We start from the raw sequence: 20,997 nt of genomic DNA on the forward strand, positions 1-20,997 counted from the left end.
AGACGAGCCTGAAGTACCGCAGTAATTCCGGTTTGCAGGCAGGGGGAGAGGCCGCCACAGCGGAGGCATTGAAAAGGTCCGGATTTTACTCGCCTGCATAGACAAAATGCCCCTGGACGTCTTGGTTTTGCACGTTTTGGTTTCCAAAATAAGACCCCAAAGCCCCTAGTCACAGCATAATGAAGAGGATCGCTCCAACATAATCAATTAAAACACAGTTTATTGTTTTTGTTTTTTCACCGTAGCACCTTTTAGGATTTTTAAGTATGACACACAAAATTACAGAACTGTCAATTAATGATTTACTTATAAAAGCTTTATGACAAATACTGCGCAATGACATCACACATAAATAGGATACAAAAGAGATTTAAAAAAATGCTTATTTTTGTCCCCATAAGAACCATTTATTGGAAAGAACAGGGCACAAGAGTCAACAAGTTTTCGAGACTCAACACATTATCAACCGACCTGATTTTTGAGGAGAAAGTGCAGGCCAGTTTGATGAAGATGTTGAGCGTCAGCAGTTGCTCTTTAATTGGCTTAAGACCTAAATCAGTATTTCATGCACAACCTGAACTCATACAGCATTCACACTGAGACAGCAACTGAAGTGCCACTGAGGTTAAACTGCAGTCTGAATACAGAAGGTTTTCACTCAGTCCTGGGGACATTCGGGATCAGGAAACCAGTGTGAGAAGAGTAAAGCAAAAATTAGCAACACACTAAAATAAAAAAAAAAAAAGTGAGGATCACAGAGTACACAAGAGTCAAGTAAAAAAATAATAAAATCATTATTTCTGGTATAAAACTGTTCACAAACACCATGGTGGTTCAGGAGATAATCTTTTGTAAGTGTTAAGCCCAGGCACTTAAGATATTTTCAGCTTCACACTTCTGTGAGAAGTGGGTGGACTTATCTCCCACCATCCTATCACCCACTGTATTGATATAATGTGAAATAGCTTAAAAAAAAAAAGAAAAGCAGAAACATATCATATGATCTTCCCAATACAGAAGCAGAATGAAAAAAAAAAAAACACGAAAAGAAAAAAAGAACTCTTGCAAACATTAATGCACAACTAAAACCAATGACAGGTTTTAAGAGCTGAAACCATCAGGACCATATAGGATGAAATCCTTTTCCATCATATGCAGAACCATCTGGTTTTGGGGCACAGCTTACAGTGCAATGCCAGCTTCCAACACCAAACCAGCATTGCTGATATTCTACACGCTTAAGTCATATGCCACCATCCTTGTATCATCTTGTGCTGTAAGGAAAAGAGAAAAACTTCTCCCTTATGTGACCCTGAAATGCCAACCACTTTTCTAAATAACATATGGCTTTGAAGTAGGGCTCATTTTGTGCTTAAATGCAGAGACACAGGGAGAGCATTGTCCTCATGGAGATGAACGAGAGCGGCCAGGGGAGCCCAGCAAGGCACTTTCTCCAAAAACATTGGCATAGGAAGACTTGAGGAACTGGACGTAGTTTTGCATGCTGCGATTAGTGCTCTCCGACTGCTCTAACCGATCCTTTAAATCCTGTAGGCGGCTTTCATACCGTCGCTCTGCCTATATAAAGAAGCACAAAACACAGGTTGAAAGACAGCAGCATTCACTCTACTCACATTAAACTTGAGCTATTCTGAGAAAGTGCTGCAGCCAGCAAAAATTAGCACAGCAGTAGATGGCATTACCATACATGGTGCTATGACCTTTGTCATTTCTTTTTGATCATTCCAAACTCCATTCAGTAACCCAACAATAAAAACCAGGAGACAACACAGCTAATCATGTGGGCTTTTAAAACTGATTAGCTATAGTTTTATGGAATTAAACACACTCTTCCCTGAAAACCAGCTTGACCTGATTCATATACCAACGCAATTCCAAGTAAAACTCAAGTAAACAAGCAGCATAAATAGGATATTATAAAAGATTCCCCCCTTCTTTCTTCTAGAAGAAAGACTTTTCTCTAGAACAAAAATTGCTTTCTCTCTCAGATAACAAACCACAGTACATGAAGTTGGAGTCACAATATCTCCCATGCCATCTGGTGCAAATCTTGTTTAGAGATTAGAGCACGTTCTGTATGTTTTTGCAGCACATCCATAGGGCCTTTTTTATGGACTCAATTGCTGCCAGGACCCTACCAGCACAGCAAGAATACACCTTGCAAGTCACTCACGTCATCTTTGTTCCGACGCAACTGGTTCAGCTCTGTTTTAGTCCTACTCAGCTGGGTCTCCAAATCCAACATCTTGGACTGGGCTGCCCTCTCTCTAGATGTTGCTCGTTCTCGAGTTTGTTCAACCTACATGCAACAACAGAATAACAATCTTGTTAAAGCAAGAATGTTAATTCTTGTTAATGCAAGAATGATTTTTCCCCTAACCCATTGCCCACAAAAGCCCTATAAACTTCATTGGACACATACATAAGCAGCAGCTCAGTCTAGGGCTTTCTTCTGTTGCAAACTGGAGAAGCAGGGTTCAGTTTTTCAAAGGTTTAAGTGCTGACAAACAGTACCAGTACATTTTATTGTTTGTATTTCACTGAACATGATGATTTTCATGAATTTGATCATAGGCTGAGGAGGTAATGTCCAGCATTCTCATTCCCCTTTCACAGCCTGGGTAGTTTTGAGAAAATACACAAATCCAAGAAATTACTTACTTGTCTTTTGGCATCCTCAATGGCCATTTCCAGCTGACGAGCCAAGGAGCTACACTCACGGGTCTTCTCCTCTAACCGCAGCTGACACTGGTGGATCGACTCCTCACGTTTTGCTATGACCTGAAGGAATTCTATGTTCTGGGCGCTCGTTGTCTCTAGTTTTCTGGGTTAAGACAACAAGGGAAGGAAACCTATTCATTTTAAATGGAGAATGTTTCAGTCTGCCTTTTTGTTAGGTCTTGACTAGTCTCGGAGGATTCCATGCTCCCTCAAAAAAGTCCAAGCCCCAAGAAACACTTCTTCATTTCTCAAATCAGAATTTCAAAGACTGAAGAACAAAGAATACTCATATACCTGCCTTTTCCCAGACATCGTCACTAAAAGGAATTGATAAATACAGATAAAAACATTGTAATGTTCAGTAACGTCAAAACTATCAGACTAGATTGAACAAGGAGCTGGTTTATCTGCTGTGTAGGTCACCGTCCTTTTAAAAAATATTTGTGAAGTGTGCTGCAAGAATCTACAACTCTCTCTCTAGTGGACAGCTAGTGATTAGAGATCCTTGTGGGATAAGTAAGCGTGTAGAATCCTGGAGGCAAATGGGGGACTGGAAAAACATTGAAGATGTTTCAATCTCCTGAAAAAAAAAAACTCAATAGAAAGAGGATGGAAAGGAAAGGTTAAGAGAACAAGAGAGCCTAATATTTCTAACCTTTCTAGCTCCTCCACCTTCAAGGTGAGCTGCTTTTTCTCCTCTTGGGCAGATTGATACCTCTCTCTTGTAACCTCCATTTTGTCCCCCTGGAGCTCAATCTAAAAATTACAGCAATTAGTTACTTTACAGAATAGTCACTACACACATGACCAACCACCTAAAACGTATGTGGCTTTCCAGAAGGAAACATGCTCAATTCATAATTTTCTGCAGGATCCTAGGAAAGGAATAGTGGATAGAAAAGCAAAGCACTAAACACACTTAACATCCATTTTGTTGGTGCTTCCCACTAATGGTTGGAAAGGTATGAGAAAGTTCTTTCATATTGCACATGAAAAGCCAGCTTGGTAAAAGCTTGCATGCAGAGCAGCCACCTGTAAGCACAGCAAAGCGCACACATTAAATAACAGCCATATACATGACAGCATCCCACACAGACACTAGAGACTTAAATACCAGGAAGGTTTGTAACTCCAAGCCCATCAGAGCAAAACAGTCAGACTGCAAGGTTATTTGCTGTGTCCTGAGGCATGGTTGTACAAGTCATGCCTGTCTAGAATTGTCCTGTGACACCTATACAGTCCTCCCTGAGACAAAAAAACAGGGACTAGGAAAACAACCCAAAATCAGGGTGGGAAAACAACCCAAAATCAGGGTGGGAAAACAAGGCTGGGACAGCACTACCAGCAGAAAAACACAGGAGGGAAAGCTGACAAGATGATGGAAGTAACAGAAGCGAGTGTTGGCATTTGCAAGTGTTGCTACTGCTGCTATTCAAGTCCCAGTATGGTTCTGTACCAAGGGATTAAAAACTTCTCAAACGGTAAGGAATGCTTCTAGCTACCCTGCTAACTTCTTGCACAAAGACATGGCACACACATTTATTTTGCAGTGCACGTTTAATCTTTTCAGAAAGAGACGAGAACAGAGAGATGAAGTTTGAACTTTCCTGCGATTAGAAATTCATCTTGGTCTCAGACTTGCAGATTTCTGTGTTGCAGGTGCTCTCTGCCAGTCCCTTACCCGCTGACGCAGATCTGCGATGATGAGAGACAGGTCCACATTCTTCTTCTCATAACTCTGAAGCTGGTCCTGACATTTTGCCAGCTGCGTCTCTGTGATCCTTAGGATCTCAGGCAGCTTTTCCAGTTCAGCAAGCTGGCTCTGGAACTGCTTACGAGCCTACAGTCAAAGAGAATATGAGGAACTTTCAAATGTTCATAAGGTCTAGACTAAAAAGTTTCTTTCTGTGAAAGTTTTGTTAGCCTGCAGCCATGATGACACTGTGGAAGTTAGGCAAGTGTTGGAGTTCAAAGCCCAGGTACTGTCATCTTCTACTCCAAAAGCCTATCCCTTACAATTTGGCATCAATGGATCCTGGGCTTCAATTTTACTAGGATTATAAGTTGCTTTATGAGGAAAAGTCATTCTGCAGCAAACAACGGTGTAACCTACATAGCCCACAGTTCTAAGCCACTATTTCTGCAGCAAAGAACAGGCTACTCAATTTAAACACCTCTGAAGAATGCCATATAGTCAAAAAGAAGCTGTTAAATGTGTTCAATACATTTTGCAGAATGAACAAGCCCTGAGAAAAGCTAATCGAGAAAGGCAAACTCAGGTAACCCTTTATTCACAGCCATTTTAAACTATATGGAGAATATTAAAATCCATAAACGTCTACAGCATATCAGTCTTTAGAGGAATAATTACCAGTTCAATCTCCTTGTTCATTTCATCCTTTAGTGTCTTGTTCTCTTTATCACACTTCTCCAGTTTTGCTGTCACTTCATCTGCTTCCATTCGGGTTTTCAACACCTGGGCATACAAAAAAAGCACATACTTCATCTGTTACATACGGTTTTCAACAAACGTGCTATACTTTGGAGTGACTGAAACTGCTCAAGAATCAGCAACAGACTTCTTGCCACAGTAACCACCATCTCAGACTAAGTTTGTAAGTTCACTTTCTGCTTCTCCTGTCTGGCTCATTTGGGCTTTATTCTCCCTTTTGGCCTTATTTTCCTAACTACCAGCATATCCAAAATCCCAAAAGAAGCTGCCAAGAAATAGTATTTAGCACACCAAAAGGCAGAAGAAGGAATCTCACTATTTAACTCTATCTTTAAAAGCTAAAGTGACAGATGATCCCAAACCATACAAAACTGCAACCTCCAACAGCGATTCACAGATTAACACATTACAGAATAAACCACTGCAGTAAGGGGAGAAAACACATTTGTGCAAGTGCTGAAGGAATCAATAAGATGCCTACCTGTGATTTGTAGGTTTCAATCAACCCTTCATAGTTCCTAACAGAGTTCTTGAGCTGCTGTACTTCCATGTGTGCTTGGTTCAGCTTTTCCTCCATTGGGACCACACTAGCCTGAAAAAGAAAACATCTTTCATTGAGTGCCTCAAAGTAACTGTTAAATTAGCCATCTAATGTTGTCTAGATTTGGGAAAAAAAAAAAAAAAAAAAGAAAAACAACAAAATAGGGATTTTGTCAGTTTAAGTTAGCAAAAACTTTCCAGACTTCAGTGGACTGCCAAATTTATGCCAGCAGAGCACGTGGGTTTAGAATGGATGCGCAGTCTGTTTGCTTGAACGAGCTGTGCTACTTGGATTAGGACCATTCCTTGTTTGGATCAATGCCTAGCTTTACAAGAAGAAAATTACGTAGGTCACCAGAGTCACCAGTGGCAAAAGAAATGACAGGAGAAATACACCAGGCATTACACCTTTTTTCTTTGTTATTATTGTTACAGAGGTTACCATTCTCTCTGCACGAATAGTTACAGTTGTTTGTTCTCTGGCCAGCATCATGAAGATTAAGAACAACACTTAAGATCTCAGCTGGAAGAAGGAACAGTACTTGGACTGAAGATACTCCTACCAAAAGCTGTAAGAAAGCCAGTCCTCCCAGAACGCTCACTCACTTTCTTTATGTCTCTTTCCAGCATACTTTAGGTATCATACTCAGGCTATGGTGAAACTGGTTTGAAACTAAATGGCAGTAATGGGTGCAAATCAGCTCTGTCCTCAGAGGCCAAGCAACTTATTATAATTTCTCCTTCTTTGTGTAGCATTTCAGCTTCAAATCCCTAGAATCACTGACCTTTAGCCTTTCATTCTCCATTTTGAAAGAAGTGGTCTCTGTAGTCTGTTGATGCAATTTATCCACCAAGGCGTCTCTGTCTTCCCGCATCCTATCCTCCAGGGTTGCCTGCTGTTCCAGCAAGTCTGCCATACGGCTGCCGTAGAGAAAGAAAATTAATCCTTAACTGACTAGAAAGAATAAGACTCCTAATCCTTCAAAATAAGCTTCAGAAACACGTCTTTTCCCTATACTTTCATATTCCTGTTCTGTTCATGTATACATACCTACCTGTTACGCTGTTCTACTACCTCAGTCTTCTTAGCCCACTCAAAATTGACTTGAATTGTCCCCCTGGAGCTCAAATGCATTGCCTCCAAGATACATGGGATAAAGAGGTATTTCTCTCTTGCCTCATACCTACCTATTTTTTCCTGCAGCAACAACTATACTGCAGTAATACCAACATATTTATTTACCACCACGACAAAATTGCCATGAACTAGACTGTCTATAACTTTCTAATACCTTCCATTCAAGGATCTCAAACATTTAAAAAGAAAAATAACCTTAATCATTTCAAAGCATGACAAAATGGCAAAGGTTCAGAGAGATTTACGGATCAGCCTGCCTTTGCTATGGCAAGTCAACAGCAGAAGCCACACCTTTCTCGGCCCCTCCAAACTCTACTGTCCCATAGACAGGACTAGTTTTGCTTGGATGTTTACGGACAACCCAATTAAATTATTCAATTTAATTAATTAATTTATGCTTGAACTAGGTACTCATCCCCACTCATGCCAGTTTCTCCATACTAGTCTTATTTTAACCTGTTCAGCGTAACGATTTCCAGTTCAAGGTCACTCTTGTCCTTCACTACTTTGTTGTAGCGACTCCTCCAGGACTCCAGAGTAGACAGCGCCTCACCAACATAACTGTCCTATCAAACAAAAGAAAGGCGTGACAAAAATAGCACTAGACGTTGGATATTCAGACAGCATACAGAGATGCTGATATGGCTAAGCATGATATGTACAGAGACTTCACTGAAGCTTAAAATATTGAAGACAAGTATTTATGTTTATTCTTCCTGATCCTTCACAGAGAGGTGTTCTCCTACAACACTACTGTCAGATAACAGACATACCATCATGGAAAGCAGAATCCTCTTTGAAGGCAGCAAACAAGTGATCAGAAATACAAAGCACAGATAAAATTCCAATAGTGGCTCTGGTCCCTAGTATTCTACAAACAAGGGAAAAATAAGTAGCATAAAATCCATATTCCCTTCTGATTTGTCTTAGTCCTAACTTTGCTACTTTTTCTTCAGTCATTTTATCCTTCAATCCTTTTATCCTTCAGTCCTTTTTCAACAGGACGTGCATCTCAAAGTCTTTGTACTTTTCTGCTCTAACTAGCTTCTTGATTAAAAACTGACTCCATTCAGACTTTTCAGCCCAAACCACAAGGCTTTATTTTATTGGCTTTTGCCAACCCTCAGACGGTTCTGAAGAATTCGGTGAAAAAAATCAGATCTGCTACTTTTGTATAATCTATGTTACCGCATGTCCTAAGTTAAGGACATGCAAAGAATATAGTGAAAGCTGAGAAAACTGGATTTGTTCTACTCTTAGCATAAACGGGCCAAAGCATTGAGACAAAAATAAATCTCATTAGTTGAAAGCAGAGACTCTCCCTGGGGCTGCTACCAAAAATCAAAGGTTTAGACACGTGATCTGAAATGAGGTCTCTCCTGTATCATCAAATACCTTTTCTGCTAGCTGGACAGTCAACTGCTCTGCATACTCCTCACTCCGCTCTGCCCGCTCCTTCTGTGCACGGAGGGCTTTCTTCAGGGCCTCTTTATCATGATCTGTCTTCTGCCTTAGTTCTTTCAGTTGTTCCTTGATAAGTTCCACCTCTGCCTTATGCTGAGCTTCATTGCGCTCCAGATTCTGCAGCAGGAAGAAGAAACACACCACAGGGAATATTATCCTCATACCTGTATACCTAAAGCAGCAATTAGTTTCCTAGAAACACTGGAGAGAGGCAGGCATAAAAACCTCAAACCTTTAGCCTATAGGTATTTGCATTGCACCTGCTTAATCCTGTCCTAACACAGGCAGACGTGTCAGCATGACCTCTGAAAGACTGAAAAAACTTTTATGCCCATGTACATATAGAAAGGCAAGAGACAGCAAAGCTATATGTTCAATCCCAGTGCATCCTACGATGTTGTCTGCTCGTAACAAAAAGCAACAGCCTACTCTAGCCATACAGAAATAAATCCTTTCACTGCAAGTTATAATATAACAACATGGGGAAAAAAAAAGTTTGAAGATGCTAAAAATATGAAATCCTTTGAGAGAGTTTTTGTAACTGATCTCTGGTTTCTAAGAAGGTTTAAAACACAGAAATTATTTCCAGTATTTCCACCTTGATACAAAAGATTTCATATATCAGAATCAAAAGTGGACTCTCAAACACCCTTCAAACTCAAATGAAATGAGGCAAATCAGGACTGTGAATCTACTGACCTCTCAATTCTTCAGAACTAAATCTATCTCTGTATTTATTGCTATTTGTAAATTTCCTCTCTCATAAGCTGCTCTCCAGAATACTGATTGCCTCTCCTGATCAAGATAAATACTGGTCTACCAGTCTTTTGATCTACCCGAGAATATTCTTTTTATTAATTGAAATATTTGCATATAATTATGTTGCTTTACGCAGCTGTATAGCTTAACAAAATTAAAGCTCTTCTAGATTATTAGCATGCACATGTTCATCATAACAACAACAGATATGCTAAACATAAGACTTTGATCAAGATAAATTAGGGGAACTTTCTCCTCCTTATTAATATTGTAGAATGCATGCATGAGAGCAATCAAATACAGAAACTCACGGCGCAGCATTTTCCCAGAAATCAAATTGAATAGTTTGTGATCTGTCTTGATGCCTGACTAAACCAAAACCATCTTTTAAAGTAAATATATAGTAATTAACTCAGAAGAAAAACGTAATAAATGCACATAGCCCTTAAAGTTATGATTATGCCTCATGCATCAGAAGTGAAAAGCTTTTTCTTTTGTTACTTCATTTGAAGGTCACAGTATGTGTTAGCAGCTTAAGCACCACCATCCAATATTTCAGTCTATGACACAGAAAAGAAGAATACTCGGTGAGTGCTACTTCCCTTGCCAGTGGATTCAGCTTGTGAGTATAAATGAACAGTCAGTCTCCAGGGACCACTGAAAACCTACCCGGATCTGTACAGTCAGACGGTTGTTCTCAGCTTCTTTATTTCGTAGCTGTGCTTGTAAATGGCCTCTCACAGCCTCCATAGATTTTGAGAGTTCACTTGCTGTCTTTGCCTGGTCCTAAATAAGATGCAAGTGACACGTTTTTCTTCAGCTAGCTAATAGAAGGAACACTTTTTAACATGTAGCCATTCAGTGAAGAACTCTGATACTATCTCCAGCCACCTCCACTTTTGATGGACCCTCACAGCTCCTCTTCTCCAACAAAATGGGCAACAAAAAAAACAGGCATTCCTTTTACATTATCTTATGAATGACTGGCCTGAAAGATTTGTTCTAGGGCAAAGTATCCTTCATGTCTGGTCTTATCCAGCACACTTGCCTTTTACTTTCTAAATGGAGGGACCTACAGGAATTTGACATCTGGAATCAACCAGGACCTTAAACAGAAAGGCAATTTGGTGATAAACCCAAACAAAGAGAGAATACTACCCATTAATCTTTGTGATTGGTGTTCTATTAGCAGAATATTGAGTCTACAACTGTGTGGGAATAGGTAGCTTATCTGTCTAGTTTTAAAAGCAAAGCAACCATCTGATCCCTTATAAAGTAATTGTACCCAAGCACAAATCCATATTTTGGACTATCTGTGGTTCTGCGGAACTGGAGGGTGGAGCAGAGAGGGGAGAACAGAAAAAGGGAAGTACCTTCTCTGCCTGTATTTGAATGATAAGATCATCCACCTCTTGTTCTTTCTCCTGAAGCCTCATCTGAAGTTGCTGAAAAACAAACACCACTCAGATTTTAAATAACAAACACAATCAGCTTGGCAGGTGGAGGAAAAGAGGGGTAATTGCCTCCCTCCCGAGACCCTCTGATCTACAGCACTCTCTGTCTGGTAACCACAGCAACAGCATCCTCAGTCTCAGAAAAACAGTCTGCAGTCTCCTCAAGCAGAAAGCAAAAGGGAAATGCATACATTTGTGTAACAGGGCATGGGATATCCTATGGATACCACAGGGCCTGGCAAGATTATAAACTCCACAGATGAGAAAGGACACTGCCCATGTCTCACGGCTAGTTTTCTAACTTCTGGCAATGTAAGAACGCTTTTCTCAGTTTACAGATAAATAAACAGGGAAAAAAAATCTGGTACCAGGTCATTCACTCATTCAGTGACAGAAGCAGGAACAGAAAGCTTATCCTCTTTATGCTTTGATACCTCTAAGGATAACATGAGAAACATACAGAAACAGTAAGATGATATCCAAACTGAAGAATGTTGTCCCAACTGTCAGGGGTACTTTTTGTAGCAGATACTTTTTTCTCTGCCACCCCCAGAGATTTCTTTTTAAAGAAACGTGTAGTACAATTCTTGGTTTGTACATCCAGTACTATACGGAAAAGGCAAGCAGAATAATTTGTGCTTGAACTGAACATGATGAGACCAGGCTTAAGTATCCAAAACTGTTCTTCATAACTGAATACTGTGAACCATAATGGTGTTCTTATATGTAGGTCTCAATTGTGAAATCCCCATTCTAAGCCCTATACATGAAAGGCTCTGAAAATCTATCCGCTTTGTAATGTAGGTTGTTAACCAGAGGGGCAATATAGTGACTCTGATTACTACAAAAAACAGGATATTTTTACTGGTCTAAAAGGATTAGTGTAAAACTTGATGGCTGAATACAGACAAAGAAGAGGTTACAATTTAGCTCTCTCTGCTTTACCATTCTGCAGAAAAAGTTGTTTTTGTTTGCTTACCACTTTCTCTGCATCTGAGTCAGCAAGCCTTTTCAACAGTACACCTTGCTGCTCCAACATCTTCTGAGCATCCTTCTGCAAAAGAAATAGGAGAGGAAAAACGTTTTAATAAAAAGTCTGCTTTTTACATATTCTTCAGACGTAAGTGGGAAAATCAACCATCTTCCCCATGTTGCAGCAGCAATTCTCGTATTAAATTATCTAAATATTTCACATATCATCACCTATCTCAAAAAGCTTTCCCAGTCCTCCCAGACACATATGATAATAAAAAGCACAATGGCAAATTAAGATCTTTCAGATCTTTCTCATTATTTGGGGAAGGTCACATAGAAGAACTCAGTCCTTTTCTCTAGTCTCACTTGCAGCTGAGAAAACAGTTACCATTGGCCTGCTTTTGCTCAAAGAAACTATCAACTACAGGAAGCATAGCAGTTTCATTCTGCAGTGCTTTTGCAAACTATACAGAATCGTTCTGTACAAACAGTACAGAACTGTTAACAGCTTCTGACATTGCTTCTGCAATCCAGCCTATGAAAATAAAGTTCTGAAAATCCTCATGCTCCCATTAGCTGAGGCAACATCTAGTCCTCAGGCTTTAGCCAACACAACAGTATAGCAGTAACATTTCAGACTAGCATGATAAGCCAAAATGTTGGCACAGATGCTGAAGACATAACCACAGGAGTTATTGTTCAGACACAAGTCTAAGACCTGCAGATACATCTGTATCCAAATGAAAAACAGTCAGCAACGCAGTAGAGCCCTATACCTTTTAATGCAGCCGAAGACATATGTTCTAACATCCCCACAGCAGAAAAGTCAGTCTTACTGTAATGAGGCAGGTAGGGATAAAGAAAACAATCCATCCTTTATGGCACACAGTCAATGGCAGCATTAGGAAAAAGAGTTAAAAGCTCTCAAATTCAAGTTCCGTTTTCAGTCCAGAAGACAATATTGCCCTTGGTAATCATCCAAGTTGAAGCACACAGTACTGCTCACCTCCCGGTTATGCTGCTCTCTGAGAAGCTCTCGGAGTGTCCGGTTGGTCTCTTCAAAGGTACTCAATTTCTGTAGCAGCAGCTCTTTTTGTCTTGTCAGTGTGTTAATGTCTGAGCTGCTCATGTGTTTCTCCTAGAGGAGGAAAAAATAAAATAATATTGTTCACACGCAATGTCTCAAACTCTGGAATTAACGTATGCTGCTAAAAGCAGAAGCATTGCAATGTTCAGCACCATCTGTGCAGAAGGTGAGAAGGTGGCTGAATGCTACAAATAAACATCCAGTTTCTAAAGAGATCTAGCAAACACATTAAGCAAGTTAAATCCCTCCATTTCTCCTTATGGTTTTGGTGGATCAGCAATTGTAACATTACGTTTTTAAGACAGCCACAGAACAGCACAACAAAACAAAGGAAAGAACAAAAAAGCAAAAAAAACACCTACAATGTTGAGTCTCCCAATTGTATTTTTCAGGGCGTGGATCTGTCTGGCTGCTGCTTCTCCATCCCTCTCAACCTCACTCAGCTTGGACATCAGGCACTCTTTCTCATGCTGCAAGTATTTCTTCTGTAGCCTGCAGTAATTTAGCAATTAGAGAAACAAGAAACTTTGACAGCTGTACCAACCAGTATGAATACACAGTTGTTTGAGTTAAAGCAGACAAAACCCCTCTAATCACAGGATAAAAGCTCTAAAAAAATAGTACCTAAGATTCACCCCCTTTCAGTGTGGAAGTTTTTTCTGACTGCAGACTGTAAGTAGGCTCCAAGAGCTTGCTAGGATCACAACTATGAAACAGGAATTTAGATGGGACAAACTGGGCTCATACCAAAGCCTGCACACACCATTAAAGCCAAAACTCAATGCTGTGCCAGAAATTCTCTTCTAATATTCACCTCCATATTTTTTTTTTATTCATGTGTTGTTGTACCAACACCATCACATTACAAACAGCATCTCTTTAACCTTCAAAATATGAACTGCACAGCTAGGATGACCCTACAGCAGTCCACACAAGCCAACCTCTTTCAGTTTCCTGACGGAGTAGTTTTTTTCCCATTCCAATGACCACGCTAGAGCCCTTCTCTGCAGCTATTGCCATTCAAAATACCCTTTCCAAACGATGACAAAAAACCCAAGAGCATCAGTTCTTCTGCAGCACTGCAACCCTGAGTACAAACTTCAACCTCAATTAACATTAGCAATAAGGAGGTAGGCATCCTGTAAATACAACTAACTGCAGTAACAGTGGAGAACAGGAGGTTTCTTACACAGTCAGATCTTTCTCTTCCATTATGCGCTCAATATTGCGCCTGAGCAGTGTATTCTCATGCTCTGTTTCTACCAGCTCTTGCGTGACCTCATTCAATTCTTCTTTCTGCTCCTCAAGGAGACGCTTTGTCATTTGCTGCTGGTGCTCCTTTTTATGCATCTTGGCCTGATAAAGACATGTAAATAGAACTTACAATAAACCTGAACTTGACTCATGAATGACACATGCATCCCACTTGGCAGATAAGCACTACAAACAGTTGAAGATGTGCAAGAAGAGAAAATACAAAAGGAGGTTGAATTAGTGCACCAGACTTGTTTCCTTTTGCAGCAGCAGAGGTCACTTGAGATTTCCTGGCAAGTACAGAATTAAAGCTAACAAAACGAATGTGATCTTACATCACGGATTTAATTAGGCAATATCACCAAACATTTAGATTCAATTCACTCATTAAAAGTAGCAAAACAAATTTTTGTTTAACAATTATGCAAGTAATTCCATTAATTTTTGTAGCATAAATAGAACAGAAAAGGCTTACTAAGAAGAATAAATTCTATTCTTATTTACTAATTTGAACTTCACATAGTTTTGCATAAAATAATAAGAATACAAGATTTCCTACCCTCAGTGTAAACTCGGAGGAAAGAAATGCAGTTCACCACCACCACAGAGCACCTTATGAAATCTGGAAACCTCTCCTGTCCATTTTTTAAATAGTGTCAAGTACAAAAGAGGCTATTTAGCTGGAAAACACAACATCACTGGGCTGCGTATTTCAAAACAGAATCAGAAGAAACAGTCTTGTGGAATAAGTGGATTCTTTGACAATAGAACAACATCAAACTGGTTTTTTCACCTTCTGAAATGACCAATTTTCAGATTTCATGTTTGATGAGAAGAATGATTATTTGGAAACTAAAGCACAGCAATACTCTGTTAAATGGATACAGTTTAAAAATGTTACATAGTATGACTTAGTGAATTTCTCACTAAACTAGTTCAGATCTTCTAAACAACTCAGACTGATTTCTTTAAGCAAGCTAACCAACGAGCTGAGTAGTCTTCCATTTCACCAAGACTCTAGCTTCCTGTTGCCAAATGATCAGCTACAAAGGCTGAATCTGCAGGACTTTATGTTGTCTCCTCACCTCATTCTTCAGTGTTCCCACTGTGTTCATCAGGCTATCTATCTTCTTTTCATATTCGTTCATTTTGCAGCAAACAGCATCCTCCTCGTCTGTAGAGAGATCACTCAGACGCAATACTGACAGCATTTTTTCTGAATCTGGAGGTGTAATTTCCAGGCGGTGAGTTGGTCCCTAGTAGAAAATCAATAATGGACATCTTTTTTTTTAATATAAAGTTATAAACAGTATTCTAACCCTAACTCTACCAAAAATAGAGACCAGGTTACATCACCACAATAAGAACAGGAAGGAAAAAATATCGTAAACAGATGTTCATTTCCATCAGGGAAAGTTAAACAATGTGGAAAGACTAAAATAGAAAAAGAAGGAAAAGGAAAAAAATTAAAATTCTCATCTAGGAAGAGCCAGGAATGCAAGAGTTGAAGGTGTCAGCCTGTGAAAAAGAAAATATTACACAATACTTCACAATTGCTCCATGCTTCAGAACAGACTAGTAACAGCGGCTCCTTGCTGTGCCCTAAAATGAGATCCTGAAGGGGAGTAGTACAGTTAAATAGAATACAATAGTTTCAGTTGGAAGGAAGCTACAAAGGTCATTAAGCCAAACTGTCAGAAGACTTTGAGGATGACCTAATATTAAAACATATCATTAAGTGTTAAGCAAATGCCTCAAACACGAATGGGCATAGGACATCGGCTGCCTCTCTAGGAAGCCTGTTCCAGTGCCTAACTACCCTCTCAATAAAGAATTTTTCCTAACGTCTAGGCTGAACCTCCCTGATGCAGCTTTGAGTTGCTCCCATGCATCCTGTCACTAGACACCACCAGGTAAAGGTGAGCACCTCCCTCTCCACTTCCCCATCTCAGTAGAAGAGAACAACGTGGTCACCCCTCAACATTCCTTTCACCAAGTTTAAAAACCAAGTGTTCTTAGTTCCTCCTCATAGGACACGCCTTCCAGCCCTTTAACCAGCTTTGTTGCCCTCCTCTGTATGCATTTAAGTATCTCAACATCCTTTTAAAATTGTGGAGCCCAGAACTGCACACAATATTCCAGGTGAGGCCACATCAATGCTAAATACAGTGAACAAACAAACTTGTCTGGCTTCTACAAATAGAAAGGTATGAGATGGCCAAAAGACGCTAATGAATTCCCAATTTTTCTATACTAAAAAGTGAAAAGGATGTGTATGAGACACTTAAAATGGATCGCATGTGATGGCAGGATTCTTTCAGATCAGCCCAGCTCCCTCCATCATAACATTATCTAAGTGCTCTCTTCAACCTCAGCTAAAGCTGAGAGCTTGCTTTTAAGAACAAAATCAGCCATACCTCCCATTTGTAGGTGGACTCCAGGACAGATGTTTTGCCCGGGGGCATCCAGGGGGCTTTAGTTTTCACCTGGACAGTTCGGCGTGCACTCACGGTATTCCCTTTCATTTTCTGTTTTTGCTTTTGCTGAAGAACAGAAAAGAGAAAATACGATAAATCACTACGACTTCTAAAAACATTTACAATTTGTGCTGCAAAAACAAATGGAAGATCATTCATGCAAAACTATCACAGTGTTTGACGTCATACATCAGATCAGATGAGCGAGCAGCCATCAGAGGAGGCTAACACCAGCCAGAAGAAAAGGTTATTGCACATTCACTTGACAGTATGGCTAGATTCTCATTACTTATCACACGGCTATTCTATCACCAGAATATATGCACTTGTGATGTGATGAAAACCTTATCCAGCAGGCCAGGGGTGGAAGATCTGGGGAGAGGGGATGGGGAAGGAAGCCTCCTCTGAATGGAGATACACAAAAAATACTGCAATACAACCCATTCCCATGCAGAAGGAACAACCTGGCAGATCCCTTCTCTGTTCCAAATTCATCTCACAAAAGAGCAGCCGTATCATTTTACAACAGCATTACCAGAGAAAAAAGAATGGCGCAGTTATGAAAAACCCTTGAAATGTTTTCCCTGCTTTGCAGTCAATGGGTAGATCCACATTTGTCTTGAACTTGAGATGCTCTAGCTGGAGGAAAATTAAAGTGTTTTTGCACAGTTCTAACCTTTGATGAGAAAAAAATAGATATTCTAAAGCACCCTATTGGGAATTAATTAATAGGAGGCACTGACTTCATTGTCAGACCCTGCCCCATTATACTTGCCATTAGCAACAGAGACCAAATTAACAGAGGATTTGGAACACGATGTCTGCAGACACAAGGAAGAATGAGGCAACTTCAGTATTGCCTCTTGTCTACTCTTGATACGGATACGAAGAGATCTTTCTTTGCTGCGTAGCTCAGCAGACTGACAGGGTGCTTAATGCCAGAAGATGGTTCGAATGCAAACCCTTTTCTCCTAAAGGCATTTATTTTAATACAATTAAGATAGAATTTGAAACACTTGGGTACTACCTTACTCCAAGCCCCTCCTTCAAAAACAGGGATGAAACCAAAGAAAAACCTTTACGAGGACACAAATTCAGAAAATACAAAGAAAAAATCCCCCAAACTACCTCACGTTGGAAGTAGTACCCCTCATAATCATACACTTAAACATGAAAACTATTTACTCTATACCATACTTAAAACATTTTAAACAGAGAAAACATATTACTGAAAATTCACCACTGAATATGCACAGTTAACAAGGCAGAAAGTCTTCCAGTTCTAATATAAAGGTAAAGCAGACCTTGAAGATTTGGTGGTGCTTCTAGGACCCACTGTTTCCTCCATAGCCCCTACAAACACCCAGCTGCACACTCCTACCTGGCATTTTGCAGGTGTGGTTTTCTGACCCTTTTTAATATGGACATGGACAGGGGTGTTTTCATCCACGTGGACGTGCAAAGGGGGAGATGAGGAACGGTTCTTCATGGCTCTTCTCCCACAAATGGGAAAGGGCAATACAAGGAAAGGAAACCTGTGAATAAGGAGACTGGAAATAACAACATTTCCCTCTGTGCCAGAGAGCAACAGTGGCCAGCTCAGGTTACAGTTTGAGCTTTCTTTCAGTAGCATCTGCCATTTTGAACAGTATGCTATATTGCTGTAAAGAGATTAACACACACAATCTATCTACTTCTGGTATTTCCTGCTTTCAACACAGCTATTAAAGACCAAACAGTTGGAGTGACAGAGGATGCCTGTAAGAGTCATTGGAGTTCCAAGTCTTAGAGCAAGTGAGCAAAGCAAGGGCTCCAGTAGCCAACACCATCAGAGTCCGAACACAAATTATAGAGACAGAGGGAAAGCATTCATTCAACAGCTCAGATGAAAAAAGTCAAGAGGAAACCATGAGATTATTCCATCCTAAAACCCTAAACCTGCAAACTCTTTCATATGTGCTTAACTTCAAGAGTCTTTTTGAAGTTAAACAAATGCTTAAAAGCTTTTAGATATTTTTTCTTCAGATTATCTCACAGTGACGCGTATATTTACAAATCCCTACATTAATTGCATGCATAACCTTAACATTGCCTAACACCACACACAAAAGGAAGACACAAAGCTAAAGAAATCAGTTTTGGACATGATCCTCTTTTTGAGGTAATGGTTCCTCAGTATAATGCAATTGAAAATTTTATAAAATTCCACCAGCAGCAGTTTATGTCAGCTTAGGTATACTTACAGATATTGTAAGGCTTTTAGCTCCTCTTGACAGTGTGCTCTGTGCAGAGACTGAAGTCACTTCATTTTTGATGGTTGAGGGAAACCTGGTGCAGAAATAATAAAATGACCACTAATAGGGAAGGGTGCCAATTTCTGAGCAACCTCTTCTTTTCAAACTAAGGCAATGTGCAGACTCAAACTTATTGTACGTTTGCACCTAAACATCAGAAGTTGGTGTGTCAGTGCTTTCCTCTATAAGCAGAGGATAAAGAAAGAAATTATCATTCCTTACACACTGATGCTGAGAGCTGGTTTAAACAACAGAAAATGTTTTGTTGAATTACACAAGATGAGCTCACCCAAACTCAGTTACAGTTGTAAGTGCCCCTTTTAACCAGTTTCATACGGAAATCAGGCTTGAACAGTTTAAAGGCACCTATACTTCTCCCTTCCCCCTCAAACCCCACACCATCCTAAATCCTGCCAACACCAACAAAACTTAACAGAAATGTCAACATCCTAGGTTTAGCTCTGTATGCAGAGAAGGCATCGAAATCTGTGCTTAAACTGGAGAATTAAAAAAAAAATAGCCTGCAACACAAGTTCTCAGTGCTACTCAGCAAACACGTGTGTACTCGTACACAGAACCAAACGGTGAGCAGCTGCTTGCCTGGTACTACCTAGGGGACTTGAAATGAGAGCGAGGGAGGAGGGACCTCCAAGGGCTGCTGTGCATGGCGGGAGTAGAGCTATTAGCGTGGTGTTATAAAGGGCTTAGCTGCTAATCTCATGGAAGCACTCCTTCACAATTTGCTACATAACAACACGTGTTACAAGTAGAGTGTTACTTGTAATGAAGTAGAGCAGGATTTTATACAATACCTCTGCTAGAACAGAATTTAGATGACTCTTTATAGCTCCTGATTAATTTCGCAACTTGTCAAGGTTCGTGTAATAACCTGCTCTAAATAAAACTAATAATGTTATATCACCTTATAAAAATGTCAAGTTTTGATTACTAATATAGTAATGCAACAGCAATAGACATTGGATGAGCATTAATCAAAGTTATTAACAGTTTCACCTAACTTAGAATAAGAGTTACTTGTACAACTGAGGAAAAAACACACTAAACTACTGTCCTTATACTTTTTATCTGAATTTGACATGACAGGAGAGGAGGGCTACATAAACACCAGGACAACTAATGCCAGAAACGTAGTCAGAACTACCCTATTGTACAAGTCAGTGGGAAAAGGATCTATATATGAACTGATTAATCTCAGTGGATCACTATGATACTAGAGAATTAGAAGTAGAAACAGATAAAAGTTACTCTAAAATATGAATGTGTATGCTAGGGACTTGCACTAGAACGGCTTGGGTTTAAAAAAGTCACAACGAGGAAAGATCTACTCCATGAGCAATGCATCATCAAAATCCACTTTGCAGGAGCTTGTCCTGCTGCTTGCTGTAAAGCTGTCAGTCCAACACTTAACATTCTTGAGTGCAGAGTCAGGAGCAAATCATGAAAAGCAATTCACGAAAATCAAGAGAAAAAGGAAGTGACAGTTTTCTGAAGTAACAGGATTCCCCCACTTCTGGCTCCGAAGAGCTGCAAACACAGCTGGGCGTTTTCACCCTCTCCTTCCCGAGGAAGGGTGCAGCTCCTCGGGCTCAGAAGCGCACATCAGCCACAGCGCTGAGAACTTCACGGCAGCTGAATCGCCACGAACGAAACTCCGGAGCTGTCAGCCAGCTTTCCCCAGCACCAAGGAAGTTTATTGCCGAAGTCCGGGTAACTCCTCCCGCCCTCTCTGGAGGAGTTTCTCCAGAGAGTTTCTTTCTTCTCTCAGAGAACCCGTGAGGGCCCGCTCCCGGGTCCGGCCTCCTGCTCCGAGCCGGGACCGGCAGCTCGGGGTCAGGCCGGGTTCTACCGGGGGTTCCCGGGATGCCGGCGGCACAGCGCACGGTGCAGCCCGTCCCGAGGCTAGGGCCGCCTCCCGCTCTGCATTTCAAGCCTCCTGCCCCCCTCACACCTCCTGCCACGGCGGGGAGGAGCCGTACCGGGGAGGGAGCGGGGGGGGTCCCGGCCCTCCCGCGCCCTCCCGGCGGCCCCCTCCCTCACCATGAAGGGCCGAACGCGGCGTCGGACAGCCGCTGCCTCCTCAGGCTGTCCTCGCCGGCGAGGCGGCGGGCGGCGCTGCCATAGAGCCCGCGGTTGTTGCGGGGCGCGGCGGGCGGCTGCAGGCAGCACCACGGGTACGAGCCCGAGCCGCCGCCGCCGCACTTCCGGGGCCGCCGCCGCGCCGCCGCCGCCCGCGGCTCCCCCATTGGGCGATTCAAACCCTGCCGGCGGCCCCGCCCCTCCCGCCGCCGCGTCACAAGGGCAACGCCCCGCCCCGCAACCGGCCCCGTCGCCACGGCGACG

The 20,997-nt window shown here is 41.1% G+C and overlaps 1 protein-coding gene across 3 annotated transcripts; it reads right to left on the reverse strand.

Annotated features, from left to right (window-relative positions):
• Positions 1-203: 203 nt before the first annotated feature.
• On the reverse strand, positions 204-20,758 carry ODF2 (outer dense fiber of sperm tails 2). Of its 3 annotated transcripts, none has more exons than XM_035555048.2 (21): positions 20,695-20,758; positions 18,586-18,670; positions 17,724-17,877; positions 16,283-16,408; positions 14,951-15,121; positions 13,801-13,967; positions 12,974-13,103; positions 12,531-12,662; positions 11,529-11,603; positions 10,469-10,540; positions 9,765-9,881; positions 8,268-8,453; positions 7,329-7,438; positions 6,520-6,655; positions 5,676-5,786; positions 5,114-5,218; positions 4,424-4,582; positions 3,398-3,498; positions 2,683-2,845; positions 2,195-2,320; positions 204-1,578 (listed from the first exon to the last, which is right to left on the reverse strand). In XM_035555048.2, exons 3-21 carry the CDS (start codon positions 17,829-17,831, stop codon positions 1,405-1,407), a joined length of 2,469 nt encoding a protein of 822 aa, XP_035410941.1. In that variant the 5' UTR covers positions 17,832-17,877; positions 18,586-18,670; positions 20,695-20,758; the 3' UTR covers positions 204-1,404. The 3 variants fall into 3 exon arrangements, with proteins under 3 accessions (XP_035410941.1, XP_035410945.1, XP_035410944.1); XM_035555052.2 differs by having other exon boundaries at positions 17,724-17,835; positions 20,695-20,750; XM_035555051.2 differs by lacking the exon at positions 20,695-20,758 and having other exon boundaries at positions 17,724-17,892; positions 18,586-18,660.
• Between the last annotated feature and the right edge of the window lie 239 nt (positions 20,759-20,997).

Source organism: Cygnus atratus, chromosome 19, assembly GCF_013377495.2.
Source record: "Cygnus atratus isolate AKBS03 ecotype Queensland, Australia chromosome 19, CAtr_DNAZoo_HiC_assembly, whole genome shotgun sequence".
NCBI lineage: Eukaryota > Metazoa > Chordata > Aves > Anseriformes > Anatidae > Cygnus > Cygnus atratus.